The sequence below is a fragment of the Stegastes partitus genome, unplaced genomic scaffold, assembly GCF_000690725.1.
Source record: "Stegastes partitus isolate 25-593 unplaced genomic scaffold, Stegastes_partitus-1.0.2 Scaffold2075, whole genome shotgun sequence".
Classification (NCBI taxonomy): Eukaryota; Metazoa; Chordata; class Actinopteri; family Pomacentridae; genus Stegastes; species Stegastes partitus.
The window spans coordinates 65,318-88,099 of NW_007579806.1; the positions used below are offsets into that span (position 1 = coordinate 65,318).

The 22,782-nt window shown below is 43.6% G+C and overlaps 1 protein-coding gene across 1 annotated transcript; it reads left to right on the forward strand.

Moving 5' to 3' along the window:
- Positions 1-104: 104 nt before the first annotated feature.
- On the forward strand, positions 105-22,163 carry elp4 (elongator acetyltransferase complex subunit 4; the record flags this gene model as incomplete). Its single annotated transcript, XM_008303821.1, has 9 exons — positions 105-294; positions 1,347-1,382; positions 6,550-6,671; positions 8,084-8,218; positions 9,667-9,803; positions 12,704-12,788; positions 15,848-16,036; positions 19,491-19,599; positions 22,057-22,163. Coding segments are annotated over exons 1-9 (1,098 nt in total), but the record flags the coding sequence as incomplete, so codon positions are not given.
- Between the last annotated feature and the right edge of the window lie 619 nt (positions 22,164-22,782).

The following is a 22,782-nucleotide window of genomic DNA, read 5'->3' on the forward strand; positions in this document are numbered from 1 at the left end:
TTCCTGGAGCGGCGTCATAACAATCGCTGTCCTCATTGGTCGAGCTCTACCAAACTCCTGTTTGATTGGACAGCGAGCGCCAAAACATTGCTAGGCGTCACCACGTTCCTAGCAGTATGGCAGCTCCCGTGGACAGTGTGGGTAAACCCACAGCTGAACGCTCACCGTTCAATAGTACGAGTTTTCAGAAGAAGACAAGGAGCAAGTTAATCTCCATCCCCGGCACCAGACCATCGGTTCAGAATGGACAGCTCTTAGTTTCGACCGGTGTCACGTCGCTCGACTATCTGCTCGGTCAGTCCGCTGTGGAGATGTAACGTTAGCACTAGCTAACAGGCTAACAGTGTTTCTCAATGTGATGTCGGCTAGGTCCGCTGAACTTCATAAACCTACAGAGTATTTCATTTAAAATGTTGCTGCAATTAATTTCTCAAAGGAAAAATATATACCTTAGCAAACGATCGTGGGATTTGTCATTGTCCAAGCAAGACAAGCTAAAATCAGGGTGTAAACGTTAACGTTAGCATCTGGAAATTACAGATTTTGCTCTTGTCGGATTCAAATCTACACAATAAATCATCCTTGTCCGTAATTATGCATGTCAAGAGATTATTTCTGTAAACTGATAGCAAGCCTCAACAGTCATGGCCGTCTGTCCTCTTCACCTTAAATACATAAACAAAGAACCCTGTTGTTGTTATTTGGAAAGAAATGTTTTGGTGCAAGTTTTTTGGAAAACCATCTTAGACGGTAAACATATAAATTACCCAGATAATTGATCAAAACATGCCAATTATACAAAGAATAATTGTAATTCTGGCATCTATGTATATAACAGCTGTTTCAACATTGCAAATCATGTTTAGAGGCTGAAATAGGAACAATTCAGATGGATGCTTTTTTTTTTTTTGCCTCTTCAGGATATTACAGTTGTGTTGTAATTGTTGTCACCAAGCACATGTCACAGAATCAAAAGCACAAGGGATTTTTAAAAAATGAATATTAGCTGATTTTCCCTTAGCTGCTTCCATTTCAGGGTCCCGTTCTTGTGTTCACTGTCACACATTCATGGGTTAAAGGGAGACCTGAATAGAAGAGAGCCGTCACTGATGTGTTTAGTACCACCTTTGCTTTTCTTACTGTGACAAGTCAAAATGTCTTTGGTTATAAAGGCCGTTTTCATACAAAGATTTATACAACGCTGTGGACACCAAAAAGATGACTGAGGGAAGCACTTGGCTAAATGGATGCTTCAGGTGTTCCACAATGATTCAGAGATGGTATGGATGTGCAATATTATGTAACGAATATGTGACTGATATTATTGATTTTGTCTTTCCAACCAGGTGGTGGGTTAGCAGTTGGAACAGTGCTTCTCATAGGTGAGTGTGTCGCTTCAAATATTTACATCAAATATTGATTAGTTTAAGGGTCCCATCAAGTGGTGTCATTATCTCCTCCTCATAATGTAAGTCCTGTGGTCACCATTTTCTTGAGCGAGAGATAAGACGTTCGCATAAATCATTTAAAATGCCTTGTCTTAGAGTCTGACCAAAAGTAAATACAGACAACAGCCTCCTGGAATGATCATTATGGCCAGCTGTATAGGGACCTGTTGTCAGGAGACACTTTGTTTACATGTGAGGCTTTGGATAGCTTTCCATTTAGCTTGACAACATGCACACAATGCAGTTATCATTGACTAACGCAGCACCATAATGATAAAGACTCCAGTGGTGGCTAATTGCTCTGCAAGCAGTTCAAAACACTACTCTAAGACAACACTGTCTTTTTTTCTTTATTCTGTCTCTTTTGTTTTTCTTACCTGGGGCTAATTACCCATGGTGGAAGTCTGCCTCACACATGTAAACAGACACATAGGGTGCAGATGAATATGAAGGGTGACCTGTCCAGGTGACAAGTTGCCCTGCATGCTTTTCCTTATGGAATCAGCCATAAGAGTCGTTCCAGGTGGCCACTTTGAACGTTTACTTTCTGTCAGACTTTGGTACAAATATTTGAAATAATTCATGTAAAAGTCATGTTTGTTTGAAAGCTATAGGAGGTGAATGATGACTGCTCAGATATGTGCTGTTTTGTGAAAATGAACACTCAGCATGACCCATAGAGCCACAATAGCCACATTTATGAGAATACACCAGATTAAGATAAATTAGAGTGATCCTGTTGAATCAGGGGTTCTCAACTTGTCTCACCCTGGGACCCACATTTTTCCATGGTCATTAAGTCGCGACCCAACAGGTGGGGGGAATATTCGGAGATCAAAATTGAGATCCCGATTCCAGCACAGCGAAGGAATAGTTGGCTATTCGGGTCCAGCCCTAGTATGAAAATCCACATTTTAAATACTCCGGGTCATATTTGCGCTGTGCCATCTTGCATCCCAACATCAACACAAACTTACAATGAACATCAAACAAACTATGGTTACCATGCCTGTCAAAATAAAAGTTTTTTCAAAATAAAAAAATAAGTCCAACCTGAGACGCACATTATATATTATTTAATTTTTACCAGCTGTCCGCGACCCACCCAGAACAGGTCCACGACCCAAAAGTGAGAACCCCTGTTCAGTCAGCCATCAGTTAAAAAGGCATCGTTATGGACGGGATTGTTTAAACATGTGCAATGGCTTTATTAGTGCAGTGCAAAGTCAAAGCTAAACGTGCACTGATGTCCATGTCCACGTACATAATTCATCACCTCCTTTATATACACAGACTCCACTATGCACAGTAAACAACAACACCTGAGGCTAGACATTTTCTGGAATGGACACTTTTTTTATCTTTAGGCTTCATTAGCAAGTTTAATGTGCTTGTCACAGTTAAAGCAGTGGTGTTTGAATAGTTTTTATTTGCTCTGGTTGGAGATGAAAAGTTTAATATGGTGACTCAACAGAAGTTGCTGTGGTTGATATCAGCACATTGCCGCATAGAGAACACATCATATGTGATATTGAGTGCTTTAGGCCACGGAGGAGCATATCTGCTGCTCTTTTCGGAAACATTATAGCCTTCTGCTTTTTAGAAACTCTGCAGCACTCTCAGTAAAAAGGTTTCAAGAGATATAGATTATACATTACACTGCAATCATCACTGAGTTGTAATTTTGGCCTGCTGCATGTATATATTTATAAACAACTCAACATCTAATATACCCCTAAAATTGAAATCATCACTACTTCAGCGAGCCACAGCGAGGCTTCTCAGGCTCTTTAAAGTGAGTACGTCACTGTCTAGCAGAATGGCAAATAGACTAATGACCTGGAGGTCTCCAGTTAGAATCCCAGGTGTTCACACTTTTACTGTGATCCTTAATTAATATGCTCCTCTGCAGATGTGTTATAGAAGTTTTTGGAATTACATTCAAAGCAAGTGGGTTTTCTAGGGACATAAATGTCTTCCACTGTATTATTATTATTATTATCATTCATCATAGGCTGGGCTATATGCACTGGTGGACAGTAAGGTTAAGGTAGTCATGTTTCCCCTTGAAGCTGTAATTTGTGTGTAGCCAAGGCCTATACCAACTGATGATATTGCTTTGCCCTTTAATTCATCCCCCCAATCGATGCAGGAGTCAGTGATTACACACTAATGCGTTCTTCCCTTCCATTTTGTGAATCAATGTACGGTTGGTTTCATCTGGTAATGAGAGACACAGTAAAGGTGAAATGCGTGTGTGTGCGTGCTATCTTGTGTTTGTCTCTGAAAGAGTGGTGTGTGTGCACACTGTGCTGTTTGTGTGTCTGTTTTGTTGTGTGGGTGGGTGGAATGGGGTGGAGGGGTGGGGGGGGGGAGTTTGGAGTGTGTGTTTGTTTGTGTTTGTTTCAGGCAGTCGTCTCCTACAGTCTGCCCCTTTAGCCGTGATGGCCTGTTTGTGAGACACAGACATAAAATTATCAGACTGGTCATTGTCTGCCTTTGAAGTGTCTTGAGCTGTCCATCCTGATTTGTCATCCAGAGGGGGATCAGTCCAGTATGGCTGCTGTCTGCAGATCTCTCATCTCATGTGTTTTTGTAGGAGGAGGAACAATGCATCCCAGCTCCTGTTATGTCGACCATGTATGGTTTTAATCCTTTAGTTTGAGGTAATGTCTTTTTGTTTAACGCAACCACAGTAATTGCCATTTACATTTGGCCTGATTGTTTCACATAATATTTGACAGCTTTGAGTGCACCTGTCTCGAGGGTTGAGTGTATTAGTGAATAACTAAGAATTGCAGTAGCATCATATACGGTGTGTGCAAAAATAATTTAAATATATGAAATCAAAAAGGGCAATTATGAAGTTACTCAGAACATATTCATTGAATAAAGTTGCATGAAGGAAATAATTATCTAAACAAGACAGAATCAAAACTTAAAGTCTAAACACAAAAAAAACACAACTGAAGACATTTAAAGTGCTAATTCTACACACGCTTTACAAATTACATTAAAAGGCTCATTAAAAGCAAAGAACATTTTTAATTGTAGTCGAGGTTTTGCAATCCAGGCTTCCATATGAGATTTATTAAAGTAACATTATCCAATTCCAAGAGCTGCAAAGAGGACAAGTCATTTGTTCACAGATGATGTGCACTATTTAAAACTGCAGTCTTTAATGTGTGAACGTGAACAATATGAAAAGATCGCCAACCCGACACGAACAAATTTGTTCAAAGACCAACAGCAGTCACAAATTGAAACCTAACATTAGAGATGCAGTGTGACACATGCACAGCTGGTTGACGAATGCAGCTATTTCACATTTCATTTAGTATTACCCTCGGTTGTAGTCGTGTTAATCTCAAGTGGGGATTCGGATTTTTCAGGAGTTTTTCAAATTTTGCTTTTATTAAATGTCTTAATGTTTACCTGCCGTACGTCCTAAATGCAATCGAGCTGCTCTGTGGAAATAATTCTACTTCATAGACCAAAGACATACAAGGGGAAAACATTCTGACCTAGATATTTTGTCTCCTCCCCCTGCAGCTTTAGCAGATATGATTCAGGACTCTTGCACTCCCTTGTTTGAAGGCAAATGAAGCAGAGGCATTCCCCTCTTTATCAAACCTTCGTCAGAATAAGTGCAAAAAAAAAAAGAAGAAGAAAAAAAAAAAATCATCCCATGACTGTCCAGAGTGACTGATCTACCTCAAAGATATGACCGTCCCCCACCCCCTGTTGCTCCTATACCACGCCACCTCCCGCCCCCTCCTCATACCCCCCGCCTCAACAGCCTAATGACTCCTGGAGGTTCCATTTGTAAGGCTCCCATAGAAACACAACCACAATAGGCCCCATCTTGAGAGGGCCCATCTGGGAGTCTTTGTGGGGCCTGCTGAAAGCCACAAAGGCCTGCTGACCTAGAAACCCATCAATAAGAGAACAGGGAGCCCCACCGACAACAAATTGAAGAGCCATGGAATTTCCTGGGCCATCCTAAGTCCGTAGGTGAGGACGTGGACCGGGAACGTGGGAGGCGGGGGGAATTCTCTGGATGTTCGAGGATGACACGTCAGGATGTCATTCCCAAGCTGTCAGCTGTATGCCCATTACCTTAAACTGTCACTGCTGCCTTTGTCCTTGTGCCCACTGTTTGTCATTGTAAAAGAGAGGCCTATGAAATCTTTACAAAATGGTGATTGTGACAGGAAGCAGCAGTAGCATGCTGGGCAGAGTTATGTGCCCTTCCCGGCTGGGTTTCATGGTGATGATGCAGGCCTTTTTTTGTGTGTTTGGGTTGTGGAATGACCGGGTGGCTGCTTTGTGTGCAATAAGAAAGGCTACATTTGGGGGAAGTATGTTTGGTGTTTACAATGACTTACCAGTCCCCCCTCATGCCTGAGATGCTCCTCTAAATGAGGCTGTAATGTCAACCCTCCACCGTGAGATTTACCCTCCGATTATAACTTACTGCTCACAAAAATGTATACACCCAGTGTGAATGACACTAGAAATATAACAGGGTGCCACTGCAATCAAACAGCAGAGAGATTCAAGTGAGTCAAATGTCAGGAAGCGTTTTGAGGACAGATACTTTCTTATCCCACTTCTGCCTCCTTTTGTCAGCTGTCCTGGCAGCTAAGGTGCCTTGCCTTCCAGTGGGAGGGGTCAGGTGAATGCTTAAGGCAGGTGTCTCCCTCTCACCTCTGCTTCTGGTTGGGGGTATGATAGGTGAAAGTGGACAGGAATTCTGTTAATACCCCAACAAGACAACTGAAGGTGTCATCTCCACTTTAATAGTCAGATCAGTCAGCAACACCTGTGTTTCTGTGCCATGTCGATTGCCATCCCGTGATGTGTTCCCGACAAAAAAGGTAGCCAGAACATGGTCCTTACATCAATTACTGTTGCCAGCTATGATGAGGTCGTGAACTCCTGGGTCTGTGGTGTCTGAATGAATGAAATTGAAGAAGGAAATATCCAGTGATACATTTGAGATTGATGTATTTTCTATAGGGATGGAACAGTTTTATCACCAAATCCATTTTTCAGTGTTACCAATACGATGTTGTTGTTGTCTTTGTTTCTCTTTCAGAGGAGGACCGATATGATAGCTACTCGCGCATGATCTTAAAATACTTCCTGGCAGAAGGAGTCGTGTGTCGGCATGAGCTTTTTGTGGCGGCCGCTCAAGATAACCCTGATGACATCTTACAGGTATGTGAGGAGGTGCCATCGATTCTGTAAGATCTTAGGAATGAAAATTGTGGAAACCGCAGAGTGTGATTTTATTTTTAAGCTACGAGTCTTGACAAACAATTCACAGAGAAGCTAAGATGGCCTCAAAATGTCTACTTTAGCATCCTGTACAACCGCTGTACTGTCAAACAGACATGTTTGTAAAACTTTAGTTTAACGCTCAGTTATCAGAGGATCTTGCAAACTACTTTTATAAGTTGTTTTCGTCACAGTGTCATCAGCTCCTGCTGTACAGTTCAGGCACACAGCTTTCGTCAACATGCGTCAGGGTCAACGGGGGTATCTGAGAGGTCGAGGGTGGCATGGTTGTGGCATTGTTGAAATGTTTCCCGACGTATCACTTTGTGAAGAGCACCATAGCCCCAGAAGCTGACTGCCACCCAGCATACAGGAGGAGGGCCTCTCTCCCACTGATTGATAGTGGGAGGGGTCATAGCTTCACCCTCTCTTTACATATCAAAGACTTATTAAGAGAGGGGGACTCCCAATGGGGATATATCACATCATTTAGTGTTTTCACAGCTACATTCGCAGTATGCTAATCTTCAGATGCTAAGGTTGCACTTTATGCATTACAACAATGTGCACACAAAGAAAAATCAGCTTACTAGAAAAAATCCAGTTAAAGGAGGAAAATGTTGAACATGTGAACGTGCACTGTGATAACTTAAAAACCAACGTGCATGTGCATCAGCTGGACAATTGGACACCCCCTCCCCACCTCCTTTCTTACCATGCTTTTGAGCCAACTGTAGCAAGATTTGTATTCCCTTTTTTGATGAAAACTTGTTGGTGTTGGATGCACACAGTGAAAGAACAGACTCTCTCTGATAGCTTTATTTCTGTTTTGTATACATGGGAATTTTATGGGAAGTATGCTGTCCATTTACCTGTTTCAGTCCTTTTTGAGTCAAATTGTTTTTAATACAGGATACATCAGGATCATCCCTCTGCCCTGCTGCTAAAACAATACTGTTCCTGTCTGAAGTCTTTGTAATGCATATAGACTGTTGTAAAAACAAAAAAAGTTACAGGAAACCTAGTTAAGTTTACAGATGGCCTCGTCATCACGATTCTCCAAGAAAGTTTTATTTGTTTTATTATTTTTTTCTGTCGTTTGCTTCACCATAATTAACAAGGTTTCTGTTATTTTACTTGACTTGAAAATCATGTCTTCACAGAAATCTGATTCAGCATCAGTGCACCTAAATGATGCCCAGTACAGACCCAAACAAGTCCGTACTGTCTTATATTACTGTGGCAGTTTACATAGTGCCGTTATCCCACTGTCAAATTAGACCGAAATAAAGTTAACATTTGTTTTACGCTAGAATAAAATGTAATAAGGTTTATTGTATTGTTTTGTACAGGAACTACCCGCTCCCATCTTGGATGATGTTGCTATCCACAAGCCGGTGGACCAGCCCAGGCTGTCTTGTGAGCCTCAGGACAGTTTGGATGCCATGAAGATTGCCTGGCGCTATCAGAATCTCCCTAAAGTACAGGTACACAGATGGATTTAAATGACAGTTCATATAGCATGTTGTTGTAACGACTGCAGCACATCTTTTTAAAATATACAGTAGAATAGGGATAACTTTGTGATTGTCTTTTATTAAGAAGTTCAACATGTGTCTCTGTTAATGATGGTATGAGAATGGACAGCGCTGGTTTTCTGGTCTTAGTGGTTTGGCAATTGTCTCGACCACTAAATCCATCAGCTTCTAAACTCCTTTGTGGAGTGAATGAGGCCTCAGCCTCTCCTTTCAGAGCTGGACCAGATTACTCACACTTAGCTGGCAATAGGTAGGCTTTTCACTGGTCCCCAACTCACATATACACACATACACACACGCCTGCACCCCTGCTTAGCCTGGGAAACAAGAGTACTTTGCAGCCTGTGCATTGACATGTCTGCTCGCTCAACCCTATGACCCAGACCTGCGCCTCTGTCTTTCCCCAAATCCCTGCCTTTCCCCCTGCTAGGGTCGGCAGCCCTACACTCTTTCTTCCGCTTTGAGGAGAGGTGACCCTCCCCTTCTACTTCTCTGCAGTCTACCCCCGTCGGTCTATAATCCATATCGCTATGTGGATTAACAGCACACAGTGTGTCCCTGGGGATCCTCTCTCTCTTTCTCTCTCCCTGGAAACTTCTTTATATCTGTGTCCTTTCCTCACCTCTCCCCCTTCCCCTGTAAAATCGTCTTTACAAACCACTAGTAAGCCCCACCAGAGGATTTGCATCCCAAATTCACCCCCAGAGTCAACGCTTACTTTCCCCTTACACACACCTCTCCTGGCATGGCCCACTGTGTCACTCTCCTGATGAAGACATCAGATCAAAGGTGAGGCCGTCAGGGCGGGGATGGAACGCTAAGCGGGTTGCCTAGCTCACAAAGAGAAGATGAGCCCCTGACCCCCCTGCCCTGCTGACCCCCTCGTCCCGCCAGGAGAGGGACACACCGGGGGCCCTAATCCAGATTAGGAGTAGATTAAGGGCCCCTCTAACAATGGAATCCCTGGTTTCACTGAGAGAGAAGAGCTAAAACTCTCTCTTTCAGCTGCAGGAAAACATCCGCCTTCCCCTGCGTCCCTGACACGTTCGCTTTCACAGCCAGAAGTGGACATTTATGTGAAGAAATGATTAAGAGCGTTGTCGTAGTGGTTATTTAACTCCTCTGCTGTAGGAATGTTGAGGAATGACCCATAAACAATGCAATTGCATTACCATAGTGTTGTGAAGCACACTCATTTAAAATATTAGAAAGACAAACAAGGTTATTTTCTTACGAGTTGCCTTCTTCGTATTTTTTAAGGAAGGCAAATACACACCGTTTGTATAAGGACACAGAGAACAAACAAAGGTGTTTGGTATAATTTAAAATGTGATTTATTTATATGGCTTTATGATACATATTCTGAACCAATAAACTTGACTTGTTGACCTTTTCAGAGCGCCCTGGCGTCCACTTCCCGGTTCGGGCACTACTATGACGTCTCCAAGACGATGGAGCCAGAAATTCGCCAGGCAGCCAAGTGCCACCGCTTCTACCTTCCAGAACATCCCACCCAGACATCAGCCACACACAGGTAAAACGACGAGACATCGTCCACAGAAAGCACGGAAACCAATGAGACATCGTGCGCACGACACAGGCACACAAACACGACATCATCCACAAAACACAGTTACGCAAATAAGACATCATCCGCAGAACACAGGTGAGTAAACGAGACATTTTTCACAGGTTACAGGTAAAGCAACAATGTGGATGGACGGATATATTCTACAGAGTATAAATCCTGTATCCAGCACGTGCATTAAAAGTTAACCGAAGGAAATAGGGATTTTTCTGTGTTTGTGGTGATCATTTGTAAGAATTTAATAGACTTTAAGACTGCCACTAAAATAGTTTTCATTGTCACTTAATATATCCTATTTTTGTTTGTCAATAAAATGACACAAAATAGCTAAAATGCCAATCACAGGAGAACCACGGTAATATATTCATATTTCTTTATTCATGACAAGCACACTAAAACAGAAAGAAATTGAATTTACTTTTATATAAAAAAAGAAAAACTGGTAGAAACTGGAACCAGTTAATGTGTCATTTTTACTTGAAATTAAATTGTTTTCAAAATAGATTATTTTATCTGTCAATCAGTTAAAAAATCAATTACTTGTCTCAAGCTCTAATAAAATGTGCATTTTATTACCTGTAGGTTGTGACGAAAAACGTGCCTTATTGATTTTCTGTTAATAGTTAATGAGATTCAGTGAAGTGACAGCAGCTGAAATCATCTTGTACCACTGTTCATTTCACTGGTGGCACACCCACTTGACAGCTTACAGCGTCTACAGTTTTTATTGCACCCAGCTGAAATGTCGGGTTTCACCAGATGCTTTTTAAAAAATGTATTCTAAACACTGAATCACTTTGCATAATTGTCTTTTAAACAACTGATACAAATCAGTTTAAAAATCCTCCCGGTTCGTCTTCTTTTCTGTGGAGCTTGCCATTGGCCTAAGTCATTCAACCTCTTGGAAAGGTTGTGTATGTCTATTCAAATAAGGCTCTTGTTTGCTCAGCGTCTGTTTGATTTCTCCTGCCTTGAGTGTACTTAGGGTTCAGAGGTCATGCAGGCTCTTTACTCAAAGAGTGCTGCTGAACACACAAGGGCACACCGAGGCACACTCACACACACTGGGTAAATACTGCAATCTGGAGCACAGAGGATGTGGAGGAGGCTTTATAGAATCCGTCTTCCTTTATATCAACAAACAGAGAGCGTTTAACAGAGCAGCCATACAAACACATTAACCGCTGTGGACATTCAGTTTGAAGTTTACATTTTCACAAGTGCGGACCTTGAAGTGGACACCATTAGCTATTGTGTCGATTCTCGGTGCACAACTTAACAATGCCTAATGGGGGAAAATACAGAATGAAAAATCTTCTCCGCTGATGAGGGCAGCGTTGTGCGGCAGCGAGTAAGAGTGACATAATGGTACCGTTGTAGGGTCTGAATGGGTTATAGATCTTACAGACATTTTGACAGCGGGAAACTACACCTGCACCACACCATTGTGCCCCGAGGCCCGCCCCGGTATTGACACAACCACGTGCACGCACACACTCGACACATTACGCACGCACACGTACCACACAAACTCCTAAGCAGGCTACTCCCCCTTGCACGTGTCCACAGCCCCATGTTGATACCCTAGCTGTTAAATTGCTCCGTTTCACTTGAAGGCATAATTGGCACAAATTGCTCTCTAGGTGATACAGATCCTGTTGTTTAAGACCAAGCATCCCCCTTTCTCTCCTCCTTTCTTCCCCCGCTGAAAGAGGGACACTGAGATAAAGAAGCTTCCCTATGCACGATCCTAATTAGCTGACGAACTAGCCCCTGTAGCTAAGCACCTAGACCTTTTCGGTACCTGAATGAGGGGTGCTCAGTAGGGGTGGCTAAAGCACAATGCCGTCTCGCACAGTGGCTGCCAACCAGAGGCAACCTCCCGCTCGACTACATGTCACACCATCCCAGCCCCCTACCTCAGAGCCGGGGCATGGGCAAGAGAGGCCGTGGAGGGTAGGTGTCCTTCTTTCACCAAACCAGCTCTATCATTAGCCACAGCGGGGTCAGGAGGCACCATTGTTGTGCTGAATAACTGAAATAGAGTACATGGATATACTTGGCCAAGTGTAATCAACACAAGTGTGTATTACTGTTCTTTATGCAGGGCTATTGGCGTGTGACCAATCTATGTGTATCAGCTTTTGTAGCCCGCAGGTCGGATTGACAACTGACATAGCAGCCCACTGTGAGTCACTACGGAGTCGTCATTACAATGGCAGGGCGTTCTTAAGTGGAGGGTCCTGTGTAAAAAGATGGGGTTAACATTCCTATTGGCCATCCTATAGGCGCATGGTGGGCTCAGCAGTAATCCATCCCTTGACTGTTGCTAAATGTAGCTCTGATGGTACTGTACGCCCTTTGTCGGTGGTGCACATCTTACCCCTGATTAAACACCAAAATGCTGTTCCCTGTTTATTTTAGATATCAGCCCATTATTTCCTTCCTCCCCCCTCCTCCTCCTTCTCACTTATCATCTTTGTTGTGTGTATGTTTGCGCATATGTGCATCTCATCTGTCTGTCTGTCTGTCTGTCTCGGCACAATCAGATCCTCGGGGAGCTGACAGAGAACCAGTCATGTTGTAATTTAATCAACCAAATAAATTAATTGGATCTCTTGATATGGATCATCTGTCTGCTTCAGTGGCTCCAGAAAAGCACAGTCAGGAGGAACATGCTGCAGTCATAGAGGATTAAGCTACTGCCGTGATAGGCTTGGCCCAGTTTTATCAAAATGGTCTCAATGACAGTTTACGCGTCTTAAGTAACCCTTTTTCTATTCTGTTTCTGGTTGTCTGCTTCACCGTGTTCGTTCTGTTTTTTTTCTGTTCTGTCCTCCCTCCAGTCCCATGATTGAGTCCTACTCTGCATTGCTGAAGTCACTTCAGGAGGTCATACACAGGGAGGGCTTTGATGTAGCTGCCTCGATGGTAAGAACCACAACTGAGCAACTGTTTCACATTCATTTCTTCCAACAAGTTCAGAAGGTTGTTCTGTTCATCATGCAGCTACGACCTTTTGGAAATTTGTAGTATCTCAAGTTGTTATCAGGCCTGTTAAGCAAAGAAAAAAATCCATTGTTTTATATGATCTTGATCATATAGCAATATGTGACTCTATGTGTATACGTTTGTTGACAGATGAAAGAGAAAGTGTCCCCTTCAGGCCACCAATCCTTGAATGTTAAATTTGATCACAGTCGATTCAACCAGTTGACTTTAAGTGGATTTATTCAGAGATGGCCAAGTGTACATTTTGTTTATTCATTTGACTTTATATTAGTATAGCAAAAGAGACCACTTGTCCAATTTGAGGAAACATGGCAGCCACCATAATCACATCTACAATCTGTTTGCGGATTTGACACACACACACAAAAGCATTACTGAAATACAGTAAGTTTAAGAACTCTATGACGAGCTGGTACTAAAGTGTACAAGGGTGCAAATGTCTATTTGTAGTCTCACTATTTACCAGGAGTCCATTTAGACCAGGGGTGGGCAATCCTGGTCCTCGAGGGCCACAATCCTGCATGTTGTAGATGTCTCCCTCTTCCAGCACACCTGATTCAAATGATCAGCTCATCATCAAGCTCTGCAGAAGCCTGATAACGATCCTGATCATTTGAATCAGGTGTGTTAGAAGAGGGAAACATCTAAAACATGCAGGATTGTGGCCCTGGAGGACCAGGATTACCCACCCCTGATTTAGACTATCAGTTTTGTTTTTTGTTTTTTTTTTTATTATTATGTGAAATATGCAAAAGAGTAGCATTTAAAAATAAAAAAGCTAGATCTGCATCTCAATCCCAGGCTTTTTTGCCACATTCAAGCCACCACTTGTGTCTGTTTACCTCTTTCTCACCTGCTCGGGGTTGGCCTCACCTGTGTGTCCCAGCTGTGTGTGTGTCTTCCCTTTGACATTCATCTTTTTAATAATCACCAATCCTCTACAGAATGCCAGAAACATCCAGATGGATGGAAATCACACAAATGTCACTCTCTCTATCTCTCCTTGTCTCCTTGCCACTCTATACATACATCCATAGATAGATAGATAGATAGATAGATAGATAGATAGATAGATAGATAGATAGATAGATAGATAGATAGATAGATAAGTAAAACCCTCCCATACTTTGAGCACCCTACTTTCATAGTGTTGGTTCACTGCAGCATGGAAATTGCATTATTTGTGATCCCGTGCATGCATGTGTGTGTACGCACACATGCTTATGCGTGTGCCTTTTTCACCTACATTCTGTGACCCCTCTGCTCGTCACCTGGAGCCACCTCTCCCCCCCTGTCACTCACACACAGGATTTACCTCCCCTACTCCCCACCTTCCCTCCCCGAGCGCTGTCACTCACACACCAGATTAACTGCTGACATCATTAAAGCAGTGTGGCTGCCTGACATGCTTTTGGCAAAGTCCAGGAATGCAGACCGGCACAGAGCGACATGGGCACTGGCACCGAAATGCTCAGTATGGACGACAGAGAGAGTGTCTGTAGCTTTGGTTTATTAATTGCTTGTTGTGCCCATTTAACAACATACAGATTTCATCTAGTCTGTGTTTTGTAAATAGCAGATTTCGACGAGGATTAAACTCCCTGAGTATATTTCTGGGAGTGTTTGAGATAAGTGGGACAGGCGTAACAGCAGGACTGTGAGTCTCCACAGTCACTGGCTGATTAGGTTGTGGTTCCAGGCTTGTTGTAGTCTATATGGCTGGCCTCTGGTCCTTGGCTGGACCCAACTGGCACTGTTCCCTGATTTTTCTATAGGCTAAACTATAGGAGTTAACTTTGGCCTCTCATCCTGATGTTGCCACAGCAACAGTCGTGTTACCACAGTTCCCCCCTGTGGAGTGCAGACATAGAAATAGATTTCTAAATCTGTGGCCCCCAAAAACCTGTGTAGGAAAAGCCTGTAAACAAAGAAAGGCCATATCAAATAGTGACAAAGCCACACACACATCGCTAATATTGAAGCGTAGCAAGGTACAGAGATGGGGCACTGATGTTGACTCATGTAAAGAAAGATGAATGTGGAGTCCAGTGTGAGAGTCCTTTCCAAAGCCCTGAGTCGACCGTGAAAAACTCCCAGAAACAATGGGGTTTATTTTTCTTAGATCCTTGTGATTCTGATCCAGATCCAAACGAAGCTTAGGTCATACTGTTGGGAGAGGAAGCAATGGGGAGTGGGGCGGAGGAGATTTTGGGAGGGTTGTGATAATGGAGGGGGAGGGATAAAGGAGAGAAGAGGCTGGAGGAGAAAAAAAAAAAAGCGAAAAGTGAGCAGATTTTAGGCCAGGGCTTTGTTAATCACTCTTGGCTCTCACCTCAGTAATCAGGAGCCATCCTGAAGAAACCCCAAATAAAAGGCAATTGTACTAAAGGCTAAAAACCTCTCACAGTTTGGACAGGCTCCTCCATTCTCCCAGTTTCAGTGATATATATCCCACCACTGTTTGGCCACTTTTTCTCTGTCCTCATGAGAGTGGGTTACCGTTGATCTCTTGTGGTGGGGTGGGGGGTGGTGGGGGGTTTCAAGGGAAGGCACTCCACCCTTACCCAGGCCCCCTTGGCTGCAGAGCATCGCTGTGGTGCCAAGAATGTGTTGGGGTTTCTGGGTGGCGGCCATATTGGAAGCCTGTCTGACAGGTCCATTGTGCGTGTGTCAGATGGCTTCTGTGATTGGGCAGTTGTGTCCAGTCACGTTTGGGCACTGTGTTCCGATCGTCTGTGCTGGTGAGCAGACTGTCCAGTCGCTCTCTCCCAGAGTTTGGGAATACTACCCAAGACAGCAGCACCTTTTCTGAAATCGTTTAAAAAGCAGTTATCAGACAACATTCAGATCCGCTCTGTGAACTTTGTTATTGCGTACTGTGTGTGCCATTCAGTAAAACATGACCCCTTTGCATGACTTTCTGCACACTTTCCGTATTTCTGACCACTTCTTCTTCTTCTTCTTGCTTGTTGTTATAGCCAAGGTCACGTAACATCCTGCGTGTCGGGCTTCACTCTCTCGGCTCAGCTTTGTGGGGTGATGACCTGAGTTGCCATGACAATCCCAGACACAGCCACGCCCTGACTACCTTTCTGTATGGACTGCGTGCCTTGCTGAGGTCGTCACTGTCAGTCGCAGTAGTTACTGTACCTTCTCATCTTATCCAGGTAAGAAAATGTGTGACGCATCTAAACAACTCACACACACTTTGCTGGTGTCAAATAGTTGTGAATAGTTTATCGGAAGTTTCTGCAATGGGTGATGCTGTAAGAACATAATGAACAAGCCAGTGGTACGCTCTGAACTTGATATGACTTGAATTTACAGATTATAATGTGTACAGATAGTAGACAGGATTTTTGTGCATGGGTTTATTTTTGATCTGTGTACTCTTGCTTTGTATTATTTGCCAGTAAAGTACATGATATGAAGTCTTTTGTAGTGGGGCCTCCTCCTGACCCTTCAGTTCAGTGTCACCCTGGTATGACTCAGGCCTGCGAGGGGCCTCTTCCTCCTCGAATCAGTCCCCCCAGCTGACCCAGTCGAGTGCACACTTCATTCAAAGACCTCTAAATCTATGTTTGTTTGTTTTGGCTTCAATTACTTAAAGCTGTACGGAGAGTGCGCGCCCGCAGACGCGTTTATTGTCTTACAAGTGTAACTCCTTGCAGTTGTGTGTGTCTGTACTTGTGTTTGTGGGTTGTGTGTCTTGGGGAGGGGGGGCGGAGGGGGGTATGAGTCCGCGTGTATGCGTCTGTGTCCAGTCTGGCCTCTCAGTGTGAAGGTGGAGTCATCTGCTGAGGCATATGGCAAACCACAGCCCTCCCCCAGACACTCAACCATAGAAGCAGACTCACCAGAAAAGCCATCTGAGACTTTCCACGAAAATGTTTTCAACCTGCCCACACTTGAAACGCCCCACTTCCTTGTAGCACTCACTCACAAGAGCAATGGCAACAGTATTATTTGTGATCCCTTTTTTTGGAAGATATAGGTCAGTGTTTAACTTATAGAACAGCTGTGTTGTCACAACATGCTCTGGCTCCAGGCCTGTGTGCTCACTGCACAGCGGCCTTGGCCTAGTCAAAAAAGGTAGAGTGGCTAACTAGCAGATGTCAGCTGTGGTGGGAGCGGTCCCCCTGTCCCACTCTGGCCAGGCCTCCAAACCCTTAATCTGTCCCCTCCCCCCTTCTCCACCCTGGGGAGAGAAGTGAATGAGCTGGGGAAGAAGGGGACAGGGGGAAATTTTGGACTGAATCAGGTGTTTGGTGACTAAGCCAACATGGAGGTAATTAGAGGCTGTTGTGTTATGACCTTATGATTAGTTTAACACTGTCAATCTCACATGATGATGATGATGTTGTTGTTGTTGTTTTAGGAATATATTCTACTCCCATCAGCTGAGGTCACCAACGTGTGAAAGTGGCTCACTTCAAGCTGCCGACAACACCACGTTGGATATTTTAGAAACTGACGCGTTATCAGAGCTTATTTCTGCTAGTGCCAGTTAATTAGCTTAGTTAAGAGAGTGTGGCCTTTGGAAGACTGTCTAGACTAGTAGCAGTGGGCTAGCTGGCTGAGACCTCACCGTCTTGGCCAGCTAACCCACTGCTACTAGTCTACAATACTCAATCCATTATTGAGCAGCTTGGGAAGCTGAGCAACTCACTGAAAGCCTCCTCACAGCAGCCCAGTGCCACAGTCCATCTGAAACATTAATTAGGCTTGTCCTAACCCGATTCTCCTCCATCATACAATTTCGTGCTACCACACCCATCCCACACACAAACACAAAATGCATGCATATACACCTTAAATGCCTCCCAGACTAAGTCATGTCCTGACGTATGCAAATATTTTGAGTCAGGTTTCGTAGCGTAGTTGCTCGGTGACACGGGCCTCTGTAGTAGTTCTACGGAGGATGTTTTTTCCACAGTCATCAATATTCAGTTGACTTTTAAATTGATATTTTACTCATGAGCCTCACTGCATTGCTGAACTATGCATTGCTGCTTATTGCTTTTACTAATAGTGTAGCTGTTCTTTGCATATTTTTGCTATTTTCAAATGTAAAATAGTTTGAATTTTTAATCACGGAGGCCATAAGTGTCATATCCTTTTTCTATTTTTAATGGGGAATCTGTGTCGGGTTTTTGACCATCAGAAAGTCATCCCTGCGTCTGTTCACATTGAGTTGATTTATACATTTATTTGCTATTTGGCTACATGCGTACACAGTGGCATGTGTTGTCCACTGGGTACAACAATATAGGAAAAAGTGAACAGTGGGCCCCTCTCTGTGACCTGTCAGTCAGTGGTTGTCAGCTGAAGCTCACGGTGTTCAGGGGATTTACACTGATGGGATCTGAGCTAATTGAGCCAGCATAGACTTTCATTGCAGAAGTGAAATGACTCTTTTTAGAGCCTCTTATAAATTATAAATACGTTGTTAAAAAAAAAAGTGATATGCAGTTGAGGTGAGCCTTTCTCTGATAACTTCCTTAAACTCAAGAATCCATGAAGCATATCTTAATGACCTCCGTCTGCCCTGCTGCCATTGTACTGAGCTGCTCTGTGTGGACACTTTGGATTCATCTGACCTTGAAACTTTTGACTCTCTGCAAAAGAGCCAAATCTTTGTTTTTAAGTGTATGCACAAGAGTCATCGTGGCCTAGGAAGACCATTACGGATAAAGGTTCATTTGACCATATCTCTCAAGCAGACACCTTCATAGTGGTCAAACTGTACCATTAATGTATTGAATTATTTGTCGTATCCAAACTCTTACACTGGCTTTAATTGCTGCACGAGTGACCTCAGATACCCTCTAAGTGCTGGTGGTACTGACTGGTAGGATATGCATACTTTAAAAGTAGGACAAAAATGAAAAGGAAGAAAGAAAGAGTGGGGAAAAGACATGAAGGCATGAAAACTGCATTAGGCGGTGGCAGCCAACACAGAGAGAAGGATGTGAATGATTCAGGAGGCAAAGGGATTAATAATGCAAGACTCCCTCTCTCCCTCTGTCCCAGTGTCCCTCTCTCTCCCTCCCTTCCACTCACTTTACCCTCTACCTCCACCCTTTTGTATATTTCTCCCTCGTTCGTTCGATCTACTGTATTCACCCCTAATTTGTCCTCTTTCTCGTCAAGGCCCCGGACTAACCAGTAGGGGGAGCTATCCACATCAAGCCCATGTCGCTTCTCCCACTTTTCCTCTGTCCTCCCCTGCTGTGTGCATGGTTAAGATTGTGCACCAACTATTTTTTTTTCCTTCTTTTGGTGAAAGATGCCATTTGATGAAGTCAAATCATTTAACTGTGTTGAATTTCCCCATGCCAGTTTAGTGGATGTGTGAGTGATGCGAGGTGTGTGTCCACTCGTCTGCCCTAACATCACCTGTGTGACCCCTATCTGTGCTTTCTGTACTTCATCACACTCACATAAGCCGTGGGCAGGGATGACCTGGCCACAGGAAATGATGACCTAATTTAATTGCAACACTGATGGCCCGTCAGGAGGCTTTTAATTACCTGCTCATGTTCTCTCCCTCTCTCTCTCTCCCTCTCTCTCCCTCCCTGTCTCCCTCTCCCTCAATCTCGATTCCACCCGATCCTACAGGACAGGGCTCTAATGGGCAGCATAACCAGGCTATGTGACAATGCCATAGCCTTGGAATCATTCAAAGGCTCTGAGAGAGAGACCAACCCTCTCTACAAAGACTACCATGGTAAGAACACACTCGCTTATCTTTTCTGTCTCTTTTCCATCAAATACACACACATGCACACAGGCAGTGCATTAAGGCTGGGGCTGGGCTGTGGATGGAGGCAGGGCAGCCCCCTTGCAGGCCAGGCTGTCAGTGCGCGTTAGTGTGCTGCTGCTCAATCAGACGTGCTCCTCAGTAGACAGGCCGGGGGGGATTCAGCTGCCACGCTGTACCCCCTCTCCCTCGCACCCTCACCCCCTCCATCCCTGCCTTCCTCCCCCCCACCACCACCACCCACCCTCCCCACCTCCCCTCCAGCAGAGCCTCTCTCCCTCTCGCCTCGCCCACTCTCCATCCCCAGTCCCATACCCCTGAGGCTCTGGAGCAGAGCAGACCAACACTGGGGAATCGATATTCTCACCATCACTCTCTCTTCCTCTCTGCCTCTATCTCTCTATCCCTCGCTCAATGTCTCCATGGCCAGCATGCTCTGCTAATAAATGGAGGGCAAGGCTTTCAGTAGGGGGAGAGGACACCGGTAAGAGACGGTTAAACAGAAAGAAAACGAAGAAAGAGAATGGGGTGGGAGGAGGTGGGGTGGGGAGGCAGCGCAGTTTGTCTCCGCTCTCTCGGTCCTCACCATCACTTTTTCTGTACATTTTTATCATTCTCTCTTTCTCCCGCTTGCTTCCCTCTTTTCTATCACTCTATCACACTTTCCATGCAGAAAGGTCAGTTTAAACGGGTGGGGTATTTTTAGCAGTGCCTCTCGAACTCTCCCACTCACTCTTGCGCTTTTCCTCTCATTCCCCCCCCCCTCCTCAGGTTAGATAGCCCTGGTTGTGACAGATGCAGGGATGAGATTGAAAACATTCAAAGGCGGATTCTGGTTTCACCCAACAGAATGTTTTATTTAGACAACACGTCCCGTAGTGATCACATTCCTCTGCATTCTGACGGCAGGTGACTTTTAAAACTCGTTCAACGTACGGGCGTTGTAAGCGCATCGTTATTTGCAATCGTTCTGGGGAAAATGTTGTTTGGAATTTGCTGTTTAATATTGTTTGAATCTCTTGTTCAAAAATATATTTGCCCTGTTTAACCAGCCAGCGAAATTCTGGTCGGGTTATGAAATACATTTATGTGTGCGATTGTTTTGATGTGTGTTCATGAGTGCAAACGCATCTGGTACGAGTGTGAGAGTGCGTGCGGATGCGCGTGCTTGCGTGTTTGCGGCAGCAGTTCAGGGCTGCTCAAAGCATGCTGGGAAGCCTGTCACTGCAAATCAGGCAAGGGGAAATCACCCAAGTGCACAGAGGAGAGAACCCACCATCCCCCACTTTCTCTGTCTGTCTTCCTTTCTCCATTACTCCCTCGATCTCTCCTTTTCTCTCTCACGCTTATTTATACCACCCCACTTCTACAGTACATATCCAGTTTTATGAAAATGTAACTTTGGTGAAATGAAATGAGGAAAGAAATCCTCCAGTGCTTTCCCTTAGGCTCCATACGAATACCTAGTTTTTAGATTTTGTTTTCTGTCCCTCATTGCACTAATGTGTCCCAGTAATAGTTGGCAAATTTCCTCTACCCATCCTCGAGTAAGAATGCAGATATAGGAATGTTTACAGATATTAAGAAAAAGCAATTAATTTCAACTTTTCACATTTCACTGCAGTACCACAGTGTTTCTGTCAGTGTAGTTTATCTACTGTAATTGTGATGATTAGTACAGATTTAGTTGTTTGAAAAAGACATTTTGGGGGGATTTATGCTTTGTTTTACAGTGATTATTGAGAGAGCCAGAAAATGTGGGGAAAGAGAAGTAGGGGAATGACATGCAGCAAATGGTGCAGCCAGCAGGGAATTGAACCGGGAACTTACTGCTCAGAGCTTTGGTGTCCATGTGGTGTGCGCCCTAACCACTCGGCTGTTGGTTCTTTAAAAAAAATTGGCAAAATTCTATCTCAAAGTACTGTAGTGTAGTAAATGGACACACATTTTCAACAAACTTTAAATATCCTGCACTTTGTAATCAGCAGGTGAACACTTGAAACATTTCTGTTAAAAAATAATTTTGGTCAAATCAAAAAAGGAAAAATGTTTCCCTTCAGTCACCACAGAACATTGGGATTTACAAAAATGTTATTCAGATTTTTTTTTTCTTTTAGCGTTGCCAAATTTAAATAGAAATAGTTTGTAGTCGGTAAAGTAAATGAAGATTCACATTTGAAAATGATTTTAACAAACCCGTAGTGATGGTTGGTAGGAATTCAAAATGAATCTTGCATGTGTAAAGAAAAAAAGACTCTTTTCTTTTACTTAAATAACAAAGCACACCTCTGTTCTGCACAAAGTTTTCTTATTGGCACAGTGTAGCAGCCAAACTGTGGATAGGACAGGAATATCTTCCATGTTGTATTTTTTATGCACTGTTAAGCGCTTTCAGGTTTAATCTGCTCCTTCTGTCCTTCACAGGCCTGTTACATGTACACCAGGTACCTCACCTGAACTGTCTGGCGAACCAACTCCCCGACCACAAGGACCTGGCCTTTAAGCTCAAGAGAAAACAGTTCACTATTGAGGTATGTCGTCAAGGTTACTGAGCATACACAGGATTTGGTAATGAACAAAACGGTGTTCAGTGGTTGTACCCTGAATTCTGTATTTTTAATGTCGTCTCTCAGTCGGATGTTTTGAGTTTTATAACTCGCAATGCAACCATTAATCAAAAACAAGCGCTGATTTAGGTGCAAAGTAATTATTTATCAAGAAAGTTTAAGTCTTTTTATCATTCATCGCCTTGATAATGTTACTGACCGTAAGCCCAGCTCTGAAAAAAAATAACCTGTGTGTACTTTTGTCTGCTATTGGGTGACAAAATCAAAGGTGAAGCTATTGATTATACACTGTTGGTGCCAGAGTTACTACAGTGTAACATCAAGAGGCAACAGAGTGTGAAAAATCTATCTATAGTCATAAATATGTAATGAAGAAACACTGATGGCAATTTATGTTAAATGTATATTTTACGTATTTGATGTGTTTAAGCCAGTTGTGATGCTCTGATGCATGGAAATGTCAGTTTTTGAAACAGGGGTTTACAAACAGAGAAACAGTAGCTCTCAAGGTAAAGCTACGGTAGGTACTGCTTACTGTGACACACACACACACACACACACACACACACACACCGTGATTGTA